At 35.0% G+C, this 17,294-nt stretch overlaps 1 protein-coding gene across 2 annotated transcripts in view; it reads right to left on the bottom strand.

The window, feature by feature from the left end:
- Nucleotides 1-17,294, bottom strand: part of LOC128227584 (uncharacterized) — a 59,258-nt gene that overhangs the window by 31,154 nt on the left and 10,810 nt on the right. For both annotated transcript variants that reach the window (XM_052938267.1, XM_052938266.1), the window contains exons 2-4: nucleotides 6,063-6,196; nucleotides 4,054-4,091; nucleotides 1,708-1,795 (exon numbers count right to left, since the gene is read on the bottom strand). In XM_052938267.1, coding sequence (XP_052794227.1) covers nucleotides 1,708-1,795; nucleotides 4,054-4,056 — 91 coding nt within the window. In that variant the 5' untranslated portion in view covers nucleotides 4,057-4,091; nucleotides 6,063-6,196. The remainder of the gene's footprint in view (nucleotides 1-1,707; nucleotides 1,796-4,053; nucleotides 4,092-6,062; nucleotides 6,197-17,294) is intronic.

A 17,294-nucleotide genomic window follows, 5' to 3' on the forward strand; every position in this document is an offset into this window, starting at 1 on the left:
AGGACAAATTTGATATTTGTTTTTAAAACTGTACACATGGTCCAATGTTCATTGCTGTAGATTCAAAAATAAGAAAGTAGGTCTAAAAGTCATGGTCAAGGTTATCCCAGGACAACATTGATATTTGTTTTCAAAACTTTGCACATGGTCCAACTTTAATTGCTGAAAATAAAAAATAGATCAAAAGGTCACAGTGTAAGTCAATTGTGGACAAATTGATATTTATTTTGTTAACAGTACACATGGTCCAAATTTTATTGCTGAAATTTTAAAAGTAACAAAGTAGGCCAAAAGGTCACAGTCAAGGTCATCCAAGGACAACACTTATATTTGTTTTCAAACATGTACACAATTTAATGTCAGTAGCTTCAAAAATAAGAAAGGAGGTCAAAAGGGGTGGGGTAAGCTTTGACCCCTGGGGCATAATTTGAACAAACTTGATATAGGGCCATCATATGGGGCTATATAACAAATATCAAAGGTCTGGGCCATGTGGTTTGAAAACAAAGATTTCCAAAAAATCACTATATTATTCTATAGGAAACGTGTGACCCCAGGGTTTGGCCTATTTATTCCCAAGGGGCACAATTCGAACACACTTGGTGGAGGACTAAGTATCAAGGGTCTGGGCCTAGCAGTTTCAGATGAGAATATTTTTCTAAAAAAAAATCTTATATAAGTCTATAAGAGACTTGTGATCCCCAGGGCATGTCTATTTTTGATCCCAGGGGGTGATTTGAACAAACTTGATAGAGGACTACTATTTGATGCTGCAAACAAAATACTGGTATGGGCCTAGAGATTTTCCTATATAAGTATGTAAGAAAATTGTGACTGCCTAAAGTGGGGGCAGTTTTGACCTTTGGGGCATAATTTGAATAACCTTGGTAAAGGACCAGTAGACAATGTAACAAACCAAATATCTAAACTCTAGGCCTCATGGTTTCTGTCAAGAAGTTTTTTAAAGTGTTTATCTTTGGTTGCCATGGAAGGTAGAGTTCTGCATGGAATTAATTTCTTTGAACAATTTTGAAAGAGCACAGGAACATCCAAATGAAGTTTCATCTGAATTTGCCAGGCGGTTTAGGAGGAATTGTTGTTTAAAGCAATTGATGATAGATGATGGACAGACAACGGACTATGGGCAATTGGAAAAGCACACCCTGAGCACTACATGCTCAGCTGAGCTAAAAAGGTTGAAATTTATTTCTATGGCACTGTTTGAAGAACTTTTTGATTCTTTGTGACAAAAGGGTTGATCTGCCAGTAGAATGTTTTTAATAAACACACAATAGAAATCTGCATAGAGGTTTAGGTAAGGCACATGTACAATGTTCATGCCCTCGCCTATTCTGCAAGTATACATGGCAATTCAAACTTCTATAATTGCACTGCAGATAAATGTGTGCAAATATATATCTATTAAATTTAATTCAAACTTTTTTATTATTTTACAAAGATTTTCAAACAAGTAATTACAACATTATATTAATCAGTATTGTTCTCTGAATTTTATGTGAGAGTGTGGTCTTGTGTTGTTGAGGAAACTGGAGTACCCAATTGTCCTGCTAAGAGACCACAAACCAAACTTTAATACATCCTGATTATCTTCATGCATTTACAAGTCGTTCATCCTATCTATAAAAAGACATTATGATGGAATACAGTTACATTAATAAATATATCAAATTGTGTATGGATACTAACAGTCGACAGGGTACTCATTTTCAGGCACACTTTTGAAGAGTTTGTGGAATTTCTGAGTACGAGACTTGCTCAAAGACTGTGGTGGATCCTGAAACAAAGCCAAACTAAAACTATTAAAAATGTGCAATCACTGATGGTATGTTTCCTTGATAGAATATAAAATTGCAGTCAAACCTGCAGCCAATTGAATCCAATCTTTGTAGGCCATGTTGCACACAGGTTATTCTTTGTCCTATTTGTACATTTAAATGAATTGATTGGTTAAAAGTTACAATTGGCCAAATATCATGTCCAGTGAACAAAAATTGGGCTAACTTTGACCAAACCGAAGAATTTACCAGTTTAATACAATTGGCTACCGAATACTTAATGTAACTAGAAGCGCCGCAATGTGACGAAACCAGGTTTTTGTTATGGGCAATTAGAAATTATAGCCAATTAATTTAAGTTATTGGGCGGACACCATTTTTAAATTTTTAGTAACAGTGACCTTGACCTTAGCCCCACCCCCCTAAAAGCAATCCCAAGCTAGCTCTTCACATGCTACCTACACACCAAGTTTCATCAATATCTGTCAATCCTAACTAAAGTTATTGGGCGGAAACCATTTTTCTATTTTTAGTAATAGTGACCTTGTCCTTAGCCCCTCCCTACTCAAAAGCAATTCCAAGCTAGCTCTTCATATAAGCTACCCACATACTAAGTTTCATCAATATCTATCAATGCTAACTTATGTTATTGGGCAGAAACCATTTTTCTATTTTTAGTAACAGGCGACCTTGACCTTAGCCCCACCACCCTCAAAAGCAATCCCACGCTAGCTCTGTACATAAGCTACCTACACACCAAGTTTCATCAATATCGGTCAATGCTAACTAAAGTTATTGGGCAGAAAACATTTTTCTATTTTAAGTAACAGTGACTTTGACCATTTTTCTATTTTAAGTAATAGTGACCTTGACCTTAGCCCCTCCCCACTCAAAATCAATCCCAAGCTAGCTCTTCACATAAGCAACTTACACACCAAGTTTCATCAATATCGGTCAATGCTAACTACCGTAAATGACTGGTTATAAGACGATAGGGGGTATTAGACGCAGGGTAAGTTATTGGGCAGAAACCATTTTTCTATTTTAAGTAACAGTGACCTTGACCTTAGCCCCTCCTCCCTTAATAGCAATCCCAAGCTAGCTCTTTACATAAGCTACCTACACACCAACTTTCGTCAATATCTATCAATCCTAACTAAAGTTATTGGGCAGAAACCATTTTTCTATTTTTAGTAACAGGCGACCTTGACATTAGCCCCAACCCCCTCAAAAGCAATCCCAAGCTAGCTCTTCACATAAGCTACCTACACACCAAGTTTCGTCAATATCTATCAATGCTAACTAAAGTTATTGGGCAGAAACCATTTTTCTATTTTTAGTAACAGTGACCTTGACCTTAGCCCCACCGCCCTCAAAAGCAATCCCAAGCTAGCTCTTCCCATAAGCTACCTACACACCAAGTTTCATCAATATCTATCAATACTAAAATTATTGAACAGAAACCAATGTTTGACGATCAAATATATTGATTAATCAATAAAATATCTATGAAACATAGCAATGCATGTTTTAATTTGGTCCGGTCAGGCCAGTCTTTTATACCAACACAAAATTAAGAAAAATTCTGGATGATTTACGTATCAGTTTGGAGATTTCTGTTGGTCCGGATTTGGTTTGGGGTCCGGCTAGTCTTATATACCCACCCGCATTTAGGTTATCTTTTTGCTATTTGGATGTGAGAACCTTCAAATCATGGCCGAAATGATTGAATTCAATACAAATACAAACGACCTTTGGGTGTCCCAAGATAACATACGCAAAATTAAATAATTTTGAAATTAATTATGTGTGTCAGAACTATTAAGTTTTTTCGTTGTTTTTTTGTGCTTTTTTGGGGGTGGGGGTTGGGGGTTGGGGGGGGGGGGGGTTCCGAGTCGATGCTTGCTCACAGCGACTGGGATTTCAAACTTTTAGAAGCCCTGTTATGCCCATTACAGATTCTGACCAAATTCGGTGTTGATTTGGCAAACACTTCTTAGGTTAGTCAAACACTTCTTAAGGTAGTAATCAGAAAATATACTGGATGCCGCCCGTCCATACGCCACAGGTAAAACTGTTATATATCTTGTACTCTGAACAAGTGTATAAAATCTATAACTTAAATTTTATGAATTGAAAAGTAAACTAGCACAAATAGAAATTTGCAGTTTTTTAATTCTCCCTCGACCTACCAATACTATCCAATAAGTCTGAATAACAAAAACAATATAACTCTGGCCTAATGGGAGTCTCTTACCATATGAAGTATATGTGCAGCACTCCAATTCTTGGAGCCTAAAAGCAAAAAAAATCAATAGAGAAATATATTAATGCACAAATTACCAATATTTATAATGTAAGTACTTGTATGCTTTAATCATCATCATGTTTAAGTTTCTACTCATAAATATATGTAATTCACTAAAACCGAGTAAACAACAAAATAACATAACGGGGTTCCGTTTATTTATGCACTGTATTGAAACAAATATCTACCAATGAGGTCATAATTATGACTGTTTAGTATTTCCCTTCGCACAGGTCAAGGAGTGGGTGGGTCAGTTGTTTTTTTTCATTCTGTAGTTAACAAGATCTGTCACAGAGACAGCACGCTTGACTATTCCGCCGCTTTTCAGTGTAAGGATTGAAAGGTTTTGGCGAAACATGGATCACTGTAAATTAGATTAGGCCTCAAAAAAAATTTGTTTGATTAGGGTTACATCCTTTTAAAAAATAGGCAGGGTAGGTAGGCTTTTTATTTTTTTTATTTATTTTTTTATTAGGCTTTATATAAGAATATCATTTTCATCATTGGAGAATGGTGTTAAAGTTATTTTCTGTATATTAAGCATTTAAGGTTTAAACTTCATATTGAAAAGCAATTAAAAAACAAAAAAAAAGAAAAGATTTTTTCTCTTTTTTTTTCTTTTTTTTTTAGTTTTTCATTTTTTTTTCAAACTGACTATAAAAACGGTGGGGTCGGCGCCTATTCCGTAGGTAGGGTCGGGTAACCCGAACCAACTGTATTTTTTTTTTAGGCCTTAGATTTAAATACAATACATGATGTATTTGCCGAGATATTAACATTAATGTTGTTACATGCAAAATTTTAACCAGGATTTCAAAGTCCAATAATAAAGGGCCATTATTTGCATAATGCAGTTATCTAACTTGGTTATTCAAGTAGGTTGGGTGGTTGAGTATGAATGTATAAAGTCTCATTATTATGCAATTCATTAAGTATTTGCTGATATATTAACATATGTGTGCATACATGCAAAACCTTAACCAGAATTTCTAAGACGCATAATAAAGGGGCAAAAATTATATAGTATGCAAGATAGAGTTATCTTTCCTGATTTATTAAGAAGGTTGGATGGTTGGGAGCCTGTGTATAAAGTTTCAATGCAATACAATGATGCATTCAAATTTCTATGTCGAATAAAAAAGGGCCATAATTTGAATTTAATGCAAACTAGAGCTATCTTACTTGGCTATTTAAGTAGATTGGATGGTTGAGTACCATTGTATAAAGTCTCAATGCAAAACAACAAGTAGTTGCTGAGATACTAACCTATGTGTGCTTACATGCAAAACCTTAACTAGAATTTCTAAGTAGAATAATAAAGGGCAATTATTTTCATTAAATGCAAACTAGAGTTATCTAACTTGGTTAATTTAGTAGGTTCGGTGGTAAACTTAACCAGAATTTCTAAGTCAAATAATAAAGGCCCATTATTTGCATTAAATTCAAATAAGTGTTATCTAACTTCATTAATTTAGTAGGTTAGATAGTTGGGAACACATATCTAAAGTTTCAATGCACTACATGATGTATTTACTGAGATAATGACTTAAAGGTGCTTACATGCAAAACCTTAACCAAAGTGTGAAGCCGATGCCGGCGCTGACGCTTGGTTGAGTAGTATAGCTCACCTTATTCTTCGAATTGTCAAGGTAAAAACAAAGAGAGGCTAAACAAACTGGGGTGCGGGTATATTCTTTGGATTGTTGGGAATCATCCAACAAACAGATAATTAATTGTGGTCCACACTGCATACAGACCAGACACCAGTTGTCAACCAATAATAATTTATCTTATTATGGATTAACTGGTAAAACTTGCAAGGGCCAAATCATCTTGAATACATGTACAGTACATGCAGTTGCAGTAATTACTGTGCTGACTGGTCATCTACCTGTGCTGGTATCATAATAATTCCATTTGGTTTTGTGCATTAGGGGATTTACAGTATCAGTACCTACTTGTGTTCAGTAACAGCAGCAGGAGCAGAGTCTGAGCTGGCTAATGGAGACAAGGCATATTCTGTACCTATCCATTGTTACTGAGTGATGCTGGTCAATCAAACTTGCAGGTAATAATGGTAATGGCTTACTCTCTGCAAAGGAAGATAGCTAATTTAAAACTTCTATCAAGCTATGCACACTATTTTCGTTCTGTACAATGTGTGTTATATGCTCATTTTGAATTGTTCTTAGACTATAATAATAATCATCTGTATCAAACATGATAAACTTTTATTTTTATTTTAAAAATCATATTAGTAATGTTTGGCTTAATGAGATAATATCCTAAGTTTGTAAAGCAGCATTTAAGATGTTTTGGCAAATTGAGGCCAGGTCATCAGGGTCTCACTCTCAATTTTGGCAGGCCCCTCAATTCTAATGCACTTACTTTGATCTTTTTAATTATATATTAAACAAGAAACACCAGAATGCAACAAACCAAGTGTTCAATGACTTACTGAAGAACTTCAGTCATTTGTATGAGATTCAGTTTCAACTGTTTTTCTATTTGTAGATTCGATTACTATTAGTGACTTTGACCCTAAGGGTCTAAAATGCAATCCCATGAAAGTCCTGTATAAACTCTACCTACATACAAAGTTTAAGTCCTGTATAAACTCTTACCAAGGTTGGTATGTCAAGCCTAACTTAACTTATTCAATTCTATCTGTTTTTCTATTTGTAGACTCGGTTACTATTAGTGACTTTGACCTAGGGGTCGTCAAATGCAATCCCATGAAAGTCCTGTATAAACACTTCCTACATACCAAGTTAAGTCCTGTATAAACACTTCATACATACCAAGTTTAAGTCCTGTATAAACTCTTCCTACAGACCAAGTTTAAGTCCTGTATAATCTCTTCCTACAGACCAAGTTTAAGTCCTGTATAAACTCTTCCTACAGACCAAGTTTAAGTCCTGTATAAACTCTTCCTACAGACCAAGTCTAAGTCCTGTATAATCTCTTCCTACAGACCAAGTCTAAGTCCTGTATAATCTCTTCCTACAGACCAAGTCTAAGTCCTGTATAAACTCTTCCTACAGACCAAGTCTAAGTCCTGTATAAACTCTTCCTACAGACCAAGTTTAAGTCCTGTATAAACTCTTCCTACAGACCAAGTTTAAGTCCTGTATAAACTCTTCCTACAGACCAAGTTTAAGTGCTGTATAAACTCTTCCTACAGACCAAGTTTAAGTGCTGTGTAATCTCTTCCTACAGACCAAGTTTAAGTGCTGTGTAATCTCTTCCTACAGACCAAGTTTAAGTGCTGTATAATCTCTTCCTACAGACCAAGTTCAAGTCCTGTCTAAACTCTTCCTACAGACCAAGTTCAAGTCCTGTGTAAACTCTTCCTACAGACCAAGTTTAAGTCCTGTCTAAACTCTTCCTACAGACCATGTTTAAGTCCTGTGCAAACTCTTCCTACAGACCAAGTTTAAGTCCTGTGCAAACTCTTCCTACAGACCAAGTCTAAGTCCTGTGCAAACTCTTCCTACAGACCAAGTCTAAGTCCTGTGCAAACTCTTCCTACAGACCAAGTCTAAGTCCTGTGCAAACTCTTCCTACAGACCAAGTCTAAGTCCTGTGTAAACTCTTCCTACAGACCAAGTCTAAGTCCTGTGTAATCTCTTCCTACAGACCAAGTCTAAGTCCTGTGTAATCGCTTCCTACAGACCAAGTCTAAGTCCTGTGTAATCGCTTCCTACAGACCAAGTTTAAGTCCTGTGTAATCTCTTCCTACAGACCAAGTTTAAGTCCTGTGGAATCTCTTCCTACAGACCAAGTTTAAGTCCTGTGGAATCGCTTCCTACAGACCAAGTTTAAGTCCTGTGTAATCGCTTCCTACAGACCAAGTTTAAGTCCTGTGTAATCGCTTCCTACAGACCAAGTTTAAGTCCTGTATAATCTCTTCCTACAGACCAAGTTTAAGTCCTGTATAAACTCTTCCTACAGACCAAGTTTAAGTCCTGTATAAACTCTTCCTACAGACCAAGTCAAGTCCTGTATAAACTCTTACCAAGGTTGGTAATTTGTCAACCTAACTAAAGTTATTCAGTTTCAACTGTTTTTCTTTTGTAATAACAATGACCTTAACCGTAGGGGTTCCAAAAACAATCCCATGAAAGGTCTCCATAAACTCTTACTATATACCAAGTTTGGTCGCAATATGTCAACCCGAACCCGTAATTAAGTTATTCACTTTCAACAAATTTCAATTTATGTAATGGTGACATTGACCCTTATAGGAGTTCCAAAAACAATCCCATGAAAGGTCTCCATAAACTCTTTCTTTATCCAAGTTTGGTAACAAAACTGTTTGTGTTTTTTTAAGTGACAGTGACCTTCACCTTGACCCTAGGGGCCTCAAATGAAATCTTATGAAAGGTCTCCATAAACTCTTTCTTTGTACCATGTTTGGGGATTATATGTGATTGTCAAACCTACACTTCCAACCACGATTTTTTTGCAAACATCTAACCTTTGCAGGATGTATTGCGTCATCGCAATGAATCCCAGGGATATATTCTGTAATACAGTCGAAACTTGATGGCTCGATATTTAAGGGACCAGCCAAAATTATTCGATACTTAGAAAATATCATTTGATTATTTTTATTTATTATAAAAATACATTTATGCGAAAACAACAAACAAGCAATTATAAAAAGTGGGTAACACAAACAGCTTATAAGCTTATAAGTGATATGGATAACAATTAGAGACAAAACTTAAAGTGATGGCATGTTTATTCAAACTGTTAAAGCATTTAAATTTGATAATAATTATAATACCTGTCAAGCAATTTTAATCGATTAGCGCCTTGCGCTTCATAAAGCCAAGCAAACAAATCAAGGTGTGAGATTCTTAACTGAACCCGCGAAAATGACATCGACCCAAGCAAACAAAACAAAGTGTGAAAATCTTACTTGGGACCGCGAAAATGACTTCCAGCGTGGAGAAATATCGACCCTCAAGATATCGAGCCATCCGAACGAATTTTATATGAACAAAGAGTCAATAGAATAGAATCTGTCCTTTTAATCTGGTTCGAGCCAACGAGGATATCGAGCCATAAGATATCGAGCCAATGAGTTTCAACTGTAGTATGAATTTATAATTAAATATACTTGAAAAAGGGCTTTCATGCCTTTAGGAAGAGTTTGCACAAGTACCGGTAGTTCCGTACATTTTTCACACGTCTTAATGTTGGAAGAGCAGTGGTTATTGTATGAAAGTGTCAAACTAATAAAACAAAATTGAATTTAGTTTTCATTAGTGTTAACATTGCGCAAATTATTTGTTTAAATTTGTAGTTGGGGGACACGAGGCAAATTATAGAAATGAATGCAGTGTGTGATATGACTATATTGCAGGACATAGTGAAAAATTTATTTAAAAGATAACATAAGCATTAATGAAAAATTGTGGCGATTAGCAAAATCTGCAAAAATCAAGTGGTTGGTAGAGTGTAACTAAAATTGTTTGATACTATAGGTAAGTTTAGAGCCGCCCTCCTGCCCACCTGAACAACGACCAAATTATAATAATAATTATAATAATAAACAGGTTTCACTTTGTGAATAACTGGTTATTAATAAAGAATGTTGTGTGTGTGCGCGTGTGTGTGTGTATTTTAAAAATGTTTTTTAAATATACTAGACCCTTAAATTTATGTGTAGATGAATTTCAAATAACATATTTTATCACCATCTAAACTTTTTCTACCAGTATTTAATTTTACAGCATTCTGTTGAAAGGGGAGATTCAAAAAATCAGTAAGTTATATGTACCTTTCCCAATCAGAAAGGCCTTGAGCTCCCAAAAATCATTGATATCAAACCATTATATTTACTATGGGGCGTTGAAGTACTTTTTTCCAGACAGTTTCAACTCGGTGCATTTTCGAAACATGAATACATTTTACATTTGTTTGCCCATTAGAATTCTTTGAACTTCAACTCCCTAAAATGTGAATATACTGGTATGAAAGACATTCATGCCCTTACAGACATGCAAGGTCTGTGCTCCTGGCCATTTTCACAGACTCTAGGATAGTAATTTTGATTCAAAACACAGAAAAAAACACGAAAATTCAGCTTTCAATTTCATGACAAAAGGATGTACATGTCCCTTCTCCTGCTGATGCCAATACTATGAACATGTACCCTAGTTTATTTAGTAATAGGTAACAAACCATAAGGTTATCCTTACAAATATTTAAGCTCTTGATTGCAGTGTTTTTTTCCACCAACTTTAGGGAAGGATTTCAGGGCCATTCTGATTTGGATGGTGTTGTGTTGACAAATTATGGGTAATCCAGAAGGCAATAAGAAATTAGTACCGTAAATGACTGGGTATTAGACACACTTTTTTCCCTCAGAATTTGATGTAAAAAAATGCCTGCATATAATACCCAGTAACATTTTTTTGAACTTTTTTTCTGAGGTCGATTTCAAGCCGAGAGTTTGTTTAGTTTACGTAGAAAGGGATGTTACTCGCGTCATATTGATCGAGTTTATACGGGTTGAAACGGCAGTTGAAGATCGGGATACGGTATATCGTAAGACGTTAATAATTCAAACAAAAATATTTTTCGATTAAAGTTATTCAATATTATTTTGAATAATAAATTGAATTGAACAATAATTAACCCTTAAGCTGCTGATGGCGATTTTAAAGGCTTTGCAAACAGCTTGGAACCAGACCAGACGCCGAGTAACTCGCCGCCTGGTCAGGTTCCAAGCTGTTTGACACTCGGTCAATATATCCCCAAAGTTTTAAGTAAATTGAAAGAAATTTAGAATAAACCAGACGACATTTTTGAGCAGACGACAATTTACCCAGCATGCAAAGGGTTAAACATGCATATAAAAAGCAAAGTTTTGCACTGTCAAAATATTTTTTGTCAGTTGTATGATAAGGTGTGAAAAACTCGCATTGCCTTTTGTTCTGTTTAACATACCAATACTACAAATTGATGAAATAATGGTCTTGTTTTTTTGACACATTTACACGAACTTTATTCTTTTCTGTAGGTGTTGACATTTTGAGAACAAACCCGTACAATATAAGGTTTATGCATAACTTAACTTCATTCTCGACAGGTTATAGTTTACGATATACTGTCAAAAAGAAATCTTACATATTTTCATAAAAGGCACCTTTCAGTGCTATCCAGAAACAAATGGTCACAATCAGTTCTTTTAAGTGCCTTTCCTAACATAAAACAAATTAAAATGAAACACATTTTGCATTATCATTGTATGGTTTTAAAGATAACAATCGCCATTTTCACGAAAAAAATATTTTTCGTTACTGTCAACAAACATGGTGGCCGAAATTGACAGAAGTTTTTTACTTATTTTCTATGCGTCCTTTAACCCAAAACATGGATTAAACGGTTTTTTTCTCAGATTTTTCACTGATTTTTTGGTCTGCGTCTAATACAAAGCGCAAGTGCGCTGAAAGACTATCTGCAGGCAAATATGTGCGAGTTGCAAATTTTATTTGAACAAGGGGAATGGGTGAACGGCACATAGATAAAAATGAAAACTAGCTGTGCCCACATTAGGTGAGGAAACAAACATATCTATATTATGGCATCTGGTGTGATTTTGTTTACGTAAAATGCACTTCAATCATTGTAATCCCCCATCCCCATGTATTTAAGGTTACAATGCATGCCCCTTTCAATTGTTTTTAAAGGGTTTTCGTTGCTTTCATTAGATATCATACGATAAGAAAGAATAATACACCATATATATCATTTCCTTTTATGCACATACACTTTTTGTTTAAGGAAAATCTTTCATTTTACAATCAACATCAGCAATAATTCCTTTCAAAATGTACAGCTTATCACTTCAGTCAACGTATCCCCCATCCACATGTATTAAAGGTTATAATGCATGCCCCTTTCAATCGCTTCTAAAGGTTTTTCGGTGCTTTGATTAAATATCATACGATAGGCAAGTTTTATGAACATTCACGTTTTAATTGTTTAAGGAAAATAATTTTATTTTAAGAACAACTTTAGCAATAATTCCTTTCAAAATGCAGAGCTTATCAGATGATCGTTTTCCCACGGTGAGGACAAACATGTGGTCAGTTAATGTATGTAGAAACTATTTTTAGAATATCGGTCAGGTAATGTATGTAGAAACTATTTTTAGATTATCGGAAATTGTCTGTTCTAAGAATGAGAATATGATAGTGCTTTTTTCTAGTTTAATCGATAAATTAATGTTATTAATGTTTTATGTATATATCTTTGTAGAAATAGTTCTAGTGCTGTTATGAATGCTTCCCACTCTTTGGATGTTTTACAGGTTTAATCCAAACTCCTTTGCTTGACCAAACGTATACATAACTTACTCAGTCACTGTCGTATCAGGGCATGTGTGCTAATATAAATTGAAAGCCTTAATGTCTAAAACTATGCCAAGAATACACCGGAACGAAGCTTTTATGCAAAAAATGAAACCATCTTATTAGAAAATATACGTCTAAAAGTCATAAAATGGATAGTATTTTATTATTGTATAGCAGGCAAATCATAGTATTTGAAGCATTAGCAACGCGAAACCTGAGATACAACTATTTTGACATTCGGACAATCATTTCTTATTCTTATCTCATAAAAGTAATATCGCAAATACACCATTACAAATAAGCGTGCTTCAGGTTTACGCCAGGTTAAAATAACAAAGCCTGTAGGCCATGGGACACTTGCGGTCGGTAATAATTTCTGGAACATTTTGGGCTAAACTCAGAGTAAATATCATTATGTTACCTTCCTACCAGAGCCTCCATTAATTTGACACACATTAATCTGATAAATATAGCGATCTAAAAAAAATTATTTTCTGCTAAGAATAAAACGCCGGGATACAGAAATACAACACGGAAATAGCCGAACAATCAAGCACTCATACAACTGCAATACAACTATGCGCAGATAGTCTAAAAATGTGTAATTTTTGTGTAATTTTGATACAGAATGTTTAAGAAAAATCAAAAAAATAATGTAGAATTTATGGTATATGTCAAAAAATATAACAATGTCCTATTTTTATAACCCTTAATGCTCAAGTCCGGCATAGTGTTTAGTTTGACTATGTATGCATAATGAACAAATTGCATATTTATTTATTGCACTCAGTTTTCCCCTAAAACAAATCAGCGGTAGTGAATTAATTGTTACAAAACTCTAGGAACAGTATTTCATTAAATTAGTTGATTGGAAAAAATGTAAAAACAATACCAATGTGCATATCTTGAACACAAAATTAAAATAAAATACTAACTTTTATTGATAATTTTGTTTATCTGAAGCGAGACAACTCATACAAACACATGCTCTATTTTTATTGGTTTGACGAGGCTCTTTACAGGGAAATATTGTTGTAAAATTCTGGGAACGGATTCAAATGAGAAGAGCTGTATTCTATATTTTAAATTATTTTTAAAAAATAGGTAGGGTAGGTAGGCTTTTTTTTTTTTTTATTTTTTTTTTTATTAGGCTTTATATAAGAATATCATTTTCATCATTGGAGAATGGTGTTAAAGTTATCTTCTGTATAAGCATTTAAAGTTTAAACTTCATATTGAAAAGCAATTAAAAAACAAAAAAAATAAAAAAAAATATTATTTTTTTTAGTTTTTCATTTTTTTTTTCAAACTGACTATAAAAACGGTGGGGTTGGCGCCTATTCCGTAGGTAGGGTCGGGTAACCCGAACCAAATGTTGTTGTTTTTTAGGCCTAAGCCATTGCTGTCATATTCTATAATTTGCATCGAAAAACATTTAAAATCAGCACATTTTACTATGAATGAGTATATTTGTGCTCAAGTCCAAATAGCAATTTATTGAAATTGACACAAACACAATTATATGGCGTTACATGAGAAATGCCAGATTCCGCTTCATACAAGCGTAAATAAGGCTTTTAGGGATTGTCCCCTTCTGGTTGAGGTCAAAAATCCGAACACTTTCTGAGGTTCTTAACAATTATCTTAGAGGGGTTTTGTTGTAGAAAGTTAAAATTTCATATGACTGACACATCTTTGATTAATGTGTCAACGTCTGTCAAAGTACAGGTTTACAATCTTATTAATTCTATGTCAAAATTCCTTCATCAGTAAATCACCCTTCAATTCATGCTATGGAGGGCACAAATACCGAACACTTTAAAAGGATTGTTGTTGTTTTCAAAGATAATACACCATTCTGAAAAAGTTTTGCTAACTTTTGACAACAGGATGCAGTCACAGATAGTGCTTGAAGTCTGAATTAAAATGAAGACAAATTGAAAAACACAAGAGGGCCATGATGGCCCTAAAACGCTTACCTAAGCAAAGGGCCAAAACTTTGTGATAAAGCATTAATAAAAATGTTGCAATTTAAACATATCTTTACTGATGACGATGCCTTGTTTTATATTTATAAAGGGTCATGCAATGAAGCTACCTGTAAAGTTTCATTGAATTTGGCCTGGTAGTTTCAGAGATTTTTTTTTAAAGCAAAACAGTAAGTCGGCCATTTTGTTGTTGTTGATACATCTCAATGCCTTGTTGTATTTTTGTAGAGGGTCACCCAAGGAAGCTTCCTCTAAAGTTTCATTGAATTTGGAGTGGTAGTTTCAGAGGAGATGTTTTTTTAAAGCAAAACAGGAAGTTAGCCATTTTGTTGTTGTTGTTGTTGTTGTTGATCAATCGTGACCCCTTGTTGTATTTTTGTAGAGGGTCACCCAAGAAAACTTCCTGTAAAGTTTCATCTAATTTTGACTGGTAGTTTCAGAGGAGATGTTTTTTAAAGCAAAACAGGAAGTCGACCATTTTGTTGTTGCTGATCAATCGTGACCCTTGTTGTATTTTTGTAGAGGGTCACCCAAGGAAGATTCCTGTAAAGTTTCATTGAATTTGGACTGGTAGTTTTAGAGGAGATGTTTTTTTACAGCAAAACAGGAAGTCGGCCTTTAATTGTTGTTGTTGTTGATCAATTGTGACCCCTTGTTGTATTTTTGTAGAGGGTCACCCAAGGAAGCTTCCTGTGAAGTTTCATTTAATTTTGCCAGGTAGTTTCAGAGATGTTTTTTAAGCAATTGTTAACGGATGGACTGACTGACGGACGGATGCCGGACAAAGACCGATCACAATAGCTCACCTTGAGCACTTCGTGCTCTTGTGAGCTAAAAATTACATCAAACATTTAATTGGTGATGACCTGCAAAAAGACAGCCTTAAGGAAATACATGTACATGAACTTATGGCCCCAATTTCTCGAAACTTCTTAAGTCCCTTATAACAGGATTAAGCTAAGCTCACTTATTTTTTTCTATAATATGCGTTATATTTACTTCTTCCACTTAAACAATAGTTTTTAGAAGTTATATAGGAGATATCTTTATGATAATCACAAAAAAACTTTTTCATTCATCTATGTATTTTGGCTATTTGTAATTAGCTTCTCAAGCCTCAGTTTAGCTTAAGCAGTTTTGAGAAATTGGGGCCAGATTAATAAGTATGCTAGCTTTATATAATAAATAATGTTTTTCAAGAAACGTGATTCACAAATTCTATTTATAAATATCTTGAATCTAGATCAACATACGGTAACTGCGCGGCCTCAAAGATCGCACTTACCCTGTGACATCATACCCCACGTGCTACATTTTAATCGTAATGCATATAAGAACACATCCTTGGCACGCCAGTGTATCATAACCTATATAATATAGGTTATGATACACTGGGGTGCCGAGAATGATAAGAACACTGAATGTCATTTTTAAAAAAAATACTCAACATAAAAAGATGAAATTCCGTAAGTGTTGCAATAAGGCAAGCTTCTGTATTGATCTAGATCATCGAATTATTGATCAACTAAAACAAGCATGTTTAGTTTCATAACATCATACATTTTAATTATAAGGCCAAAAAATAATAATTTTTGTTTAGGGTAACATTCCCAAAATTAGGGATTTTTTTTTTTTTTTTCAAAATCTGTCGTAAGTTCAGAGTGTTTCCTTGCACATGGCAGTCTTTCCTACATTACTGTCATTGCCTGACTTTGTATTATCATATAAACAATAATTCTGATCTTCCAATTTGCATTTATCCGCCCTTCGTAACTCTCTATTCGCTAACGAATATTTTTTTGCTCAGAAACGGAAAAAAATAGTTAGGGTCGGCGCATTTTTATAGGTAGGGTCGGGTTACCCGAAACAGACATATTCTTTTTTTAGGCCTTAACAGTAATATGACCTCAGTTTCAGATAATTAAGTATAATTTCTGTCAATAACTATTTTAATAAAAAACATGTCCAGACACTCCTCTGCAACCAGTACTGCATATAAAGACTTTGATCAAACAAACCACAGCATCAATTTGCCCCGGTACATTCACCATGCAATGTTAGCAACAATTTACTTTGATGCTGCCATGCAGTGTGCGACATTATCAGTAGCCCAATCACCTGCAGCAATGAAAAAAACGACCCGGGCTGCAAAAAAATCCTTAAAGCCAGACTGGCCATAAAATCATCTTCCTTACAGTTGCCGGGACCAATAACAATCCAACTTCCAGACAGTTGTCATATCACTCCTTGTTTTTAACCATATAAGGTACTCAGGATGCGTTTTTTTGTTAACCAGTGGGCTATGGAAATCTGGCTCAGGCTACAGAAATCTGTCTGTAGCCCCATTGGCTACCAGGTCAAAAAGGTTAATCTTTGATACTGTTGATGTCAGTTTAAAGATCTAAATATGGCAGATGTTACGTGTCAATGTTAAAACTAAGATATATTTGAATAATGCAAATGAAAGATCATCCTAAAAAAGTTGGATTTAACCCTTTAGCTGATAGCCCAGTGACCAGAAAAGCCCTCCCAGTCAATACCATAGCCCAGTGACCAGATAAGCCCTCCCAGTCAATACCATACCCCAGTGACCAGATAAGCCCTCCCAGTCAATACCATAGCCCAGTGACCAGATAAGCCCTCCCTGAGTCAATACCATAGCCCAGTGACCAGATAAGCCCTCCCAGTCAATACCATACCCCAGTGACCAGATAAGCCCTCCCAGTCAATACCATAGCCCAGTGACCAGATAAGCCCTCCCTGAGTCAATACCATAGCCAGTGGATAGCTTATCAATAGACAATAGCCAACTCCCTGATAAGCAGTCCTT

The sequence above is a fragment of the Mya arenaria genome, chromosome 3 (genome assembly GCF_026914265.1).
Source record: "Mya arenaria isolate MELC-2E11 chromosome 3, ASM2691426v1".
Classification (NCBI taxonomy): domain Eukaryota; kingdom Metazoa; phylum Mollusca; class Bivalvia; order Myida; family Myidae; genus Mya; species Mya arenaria.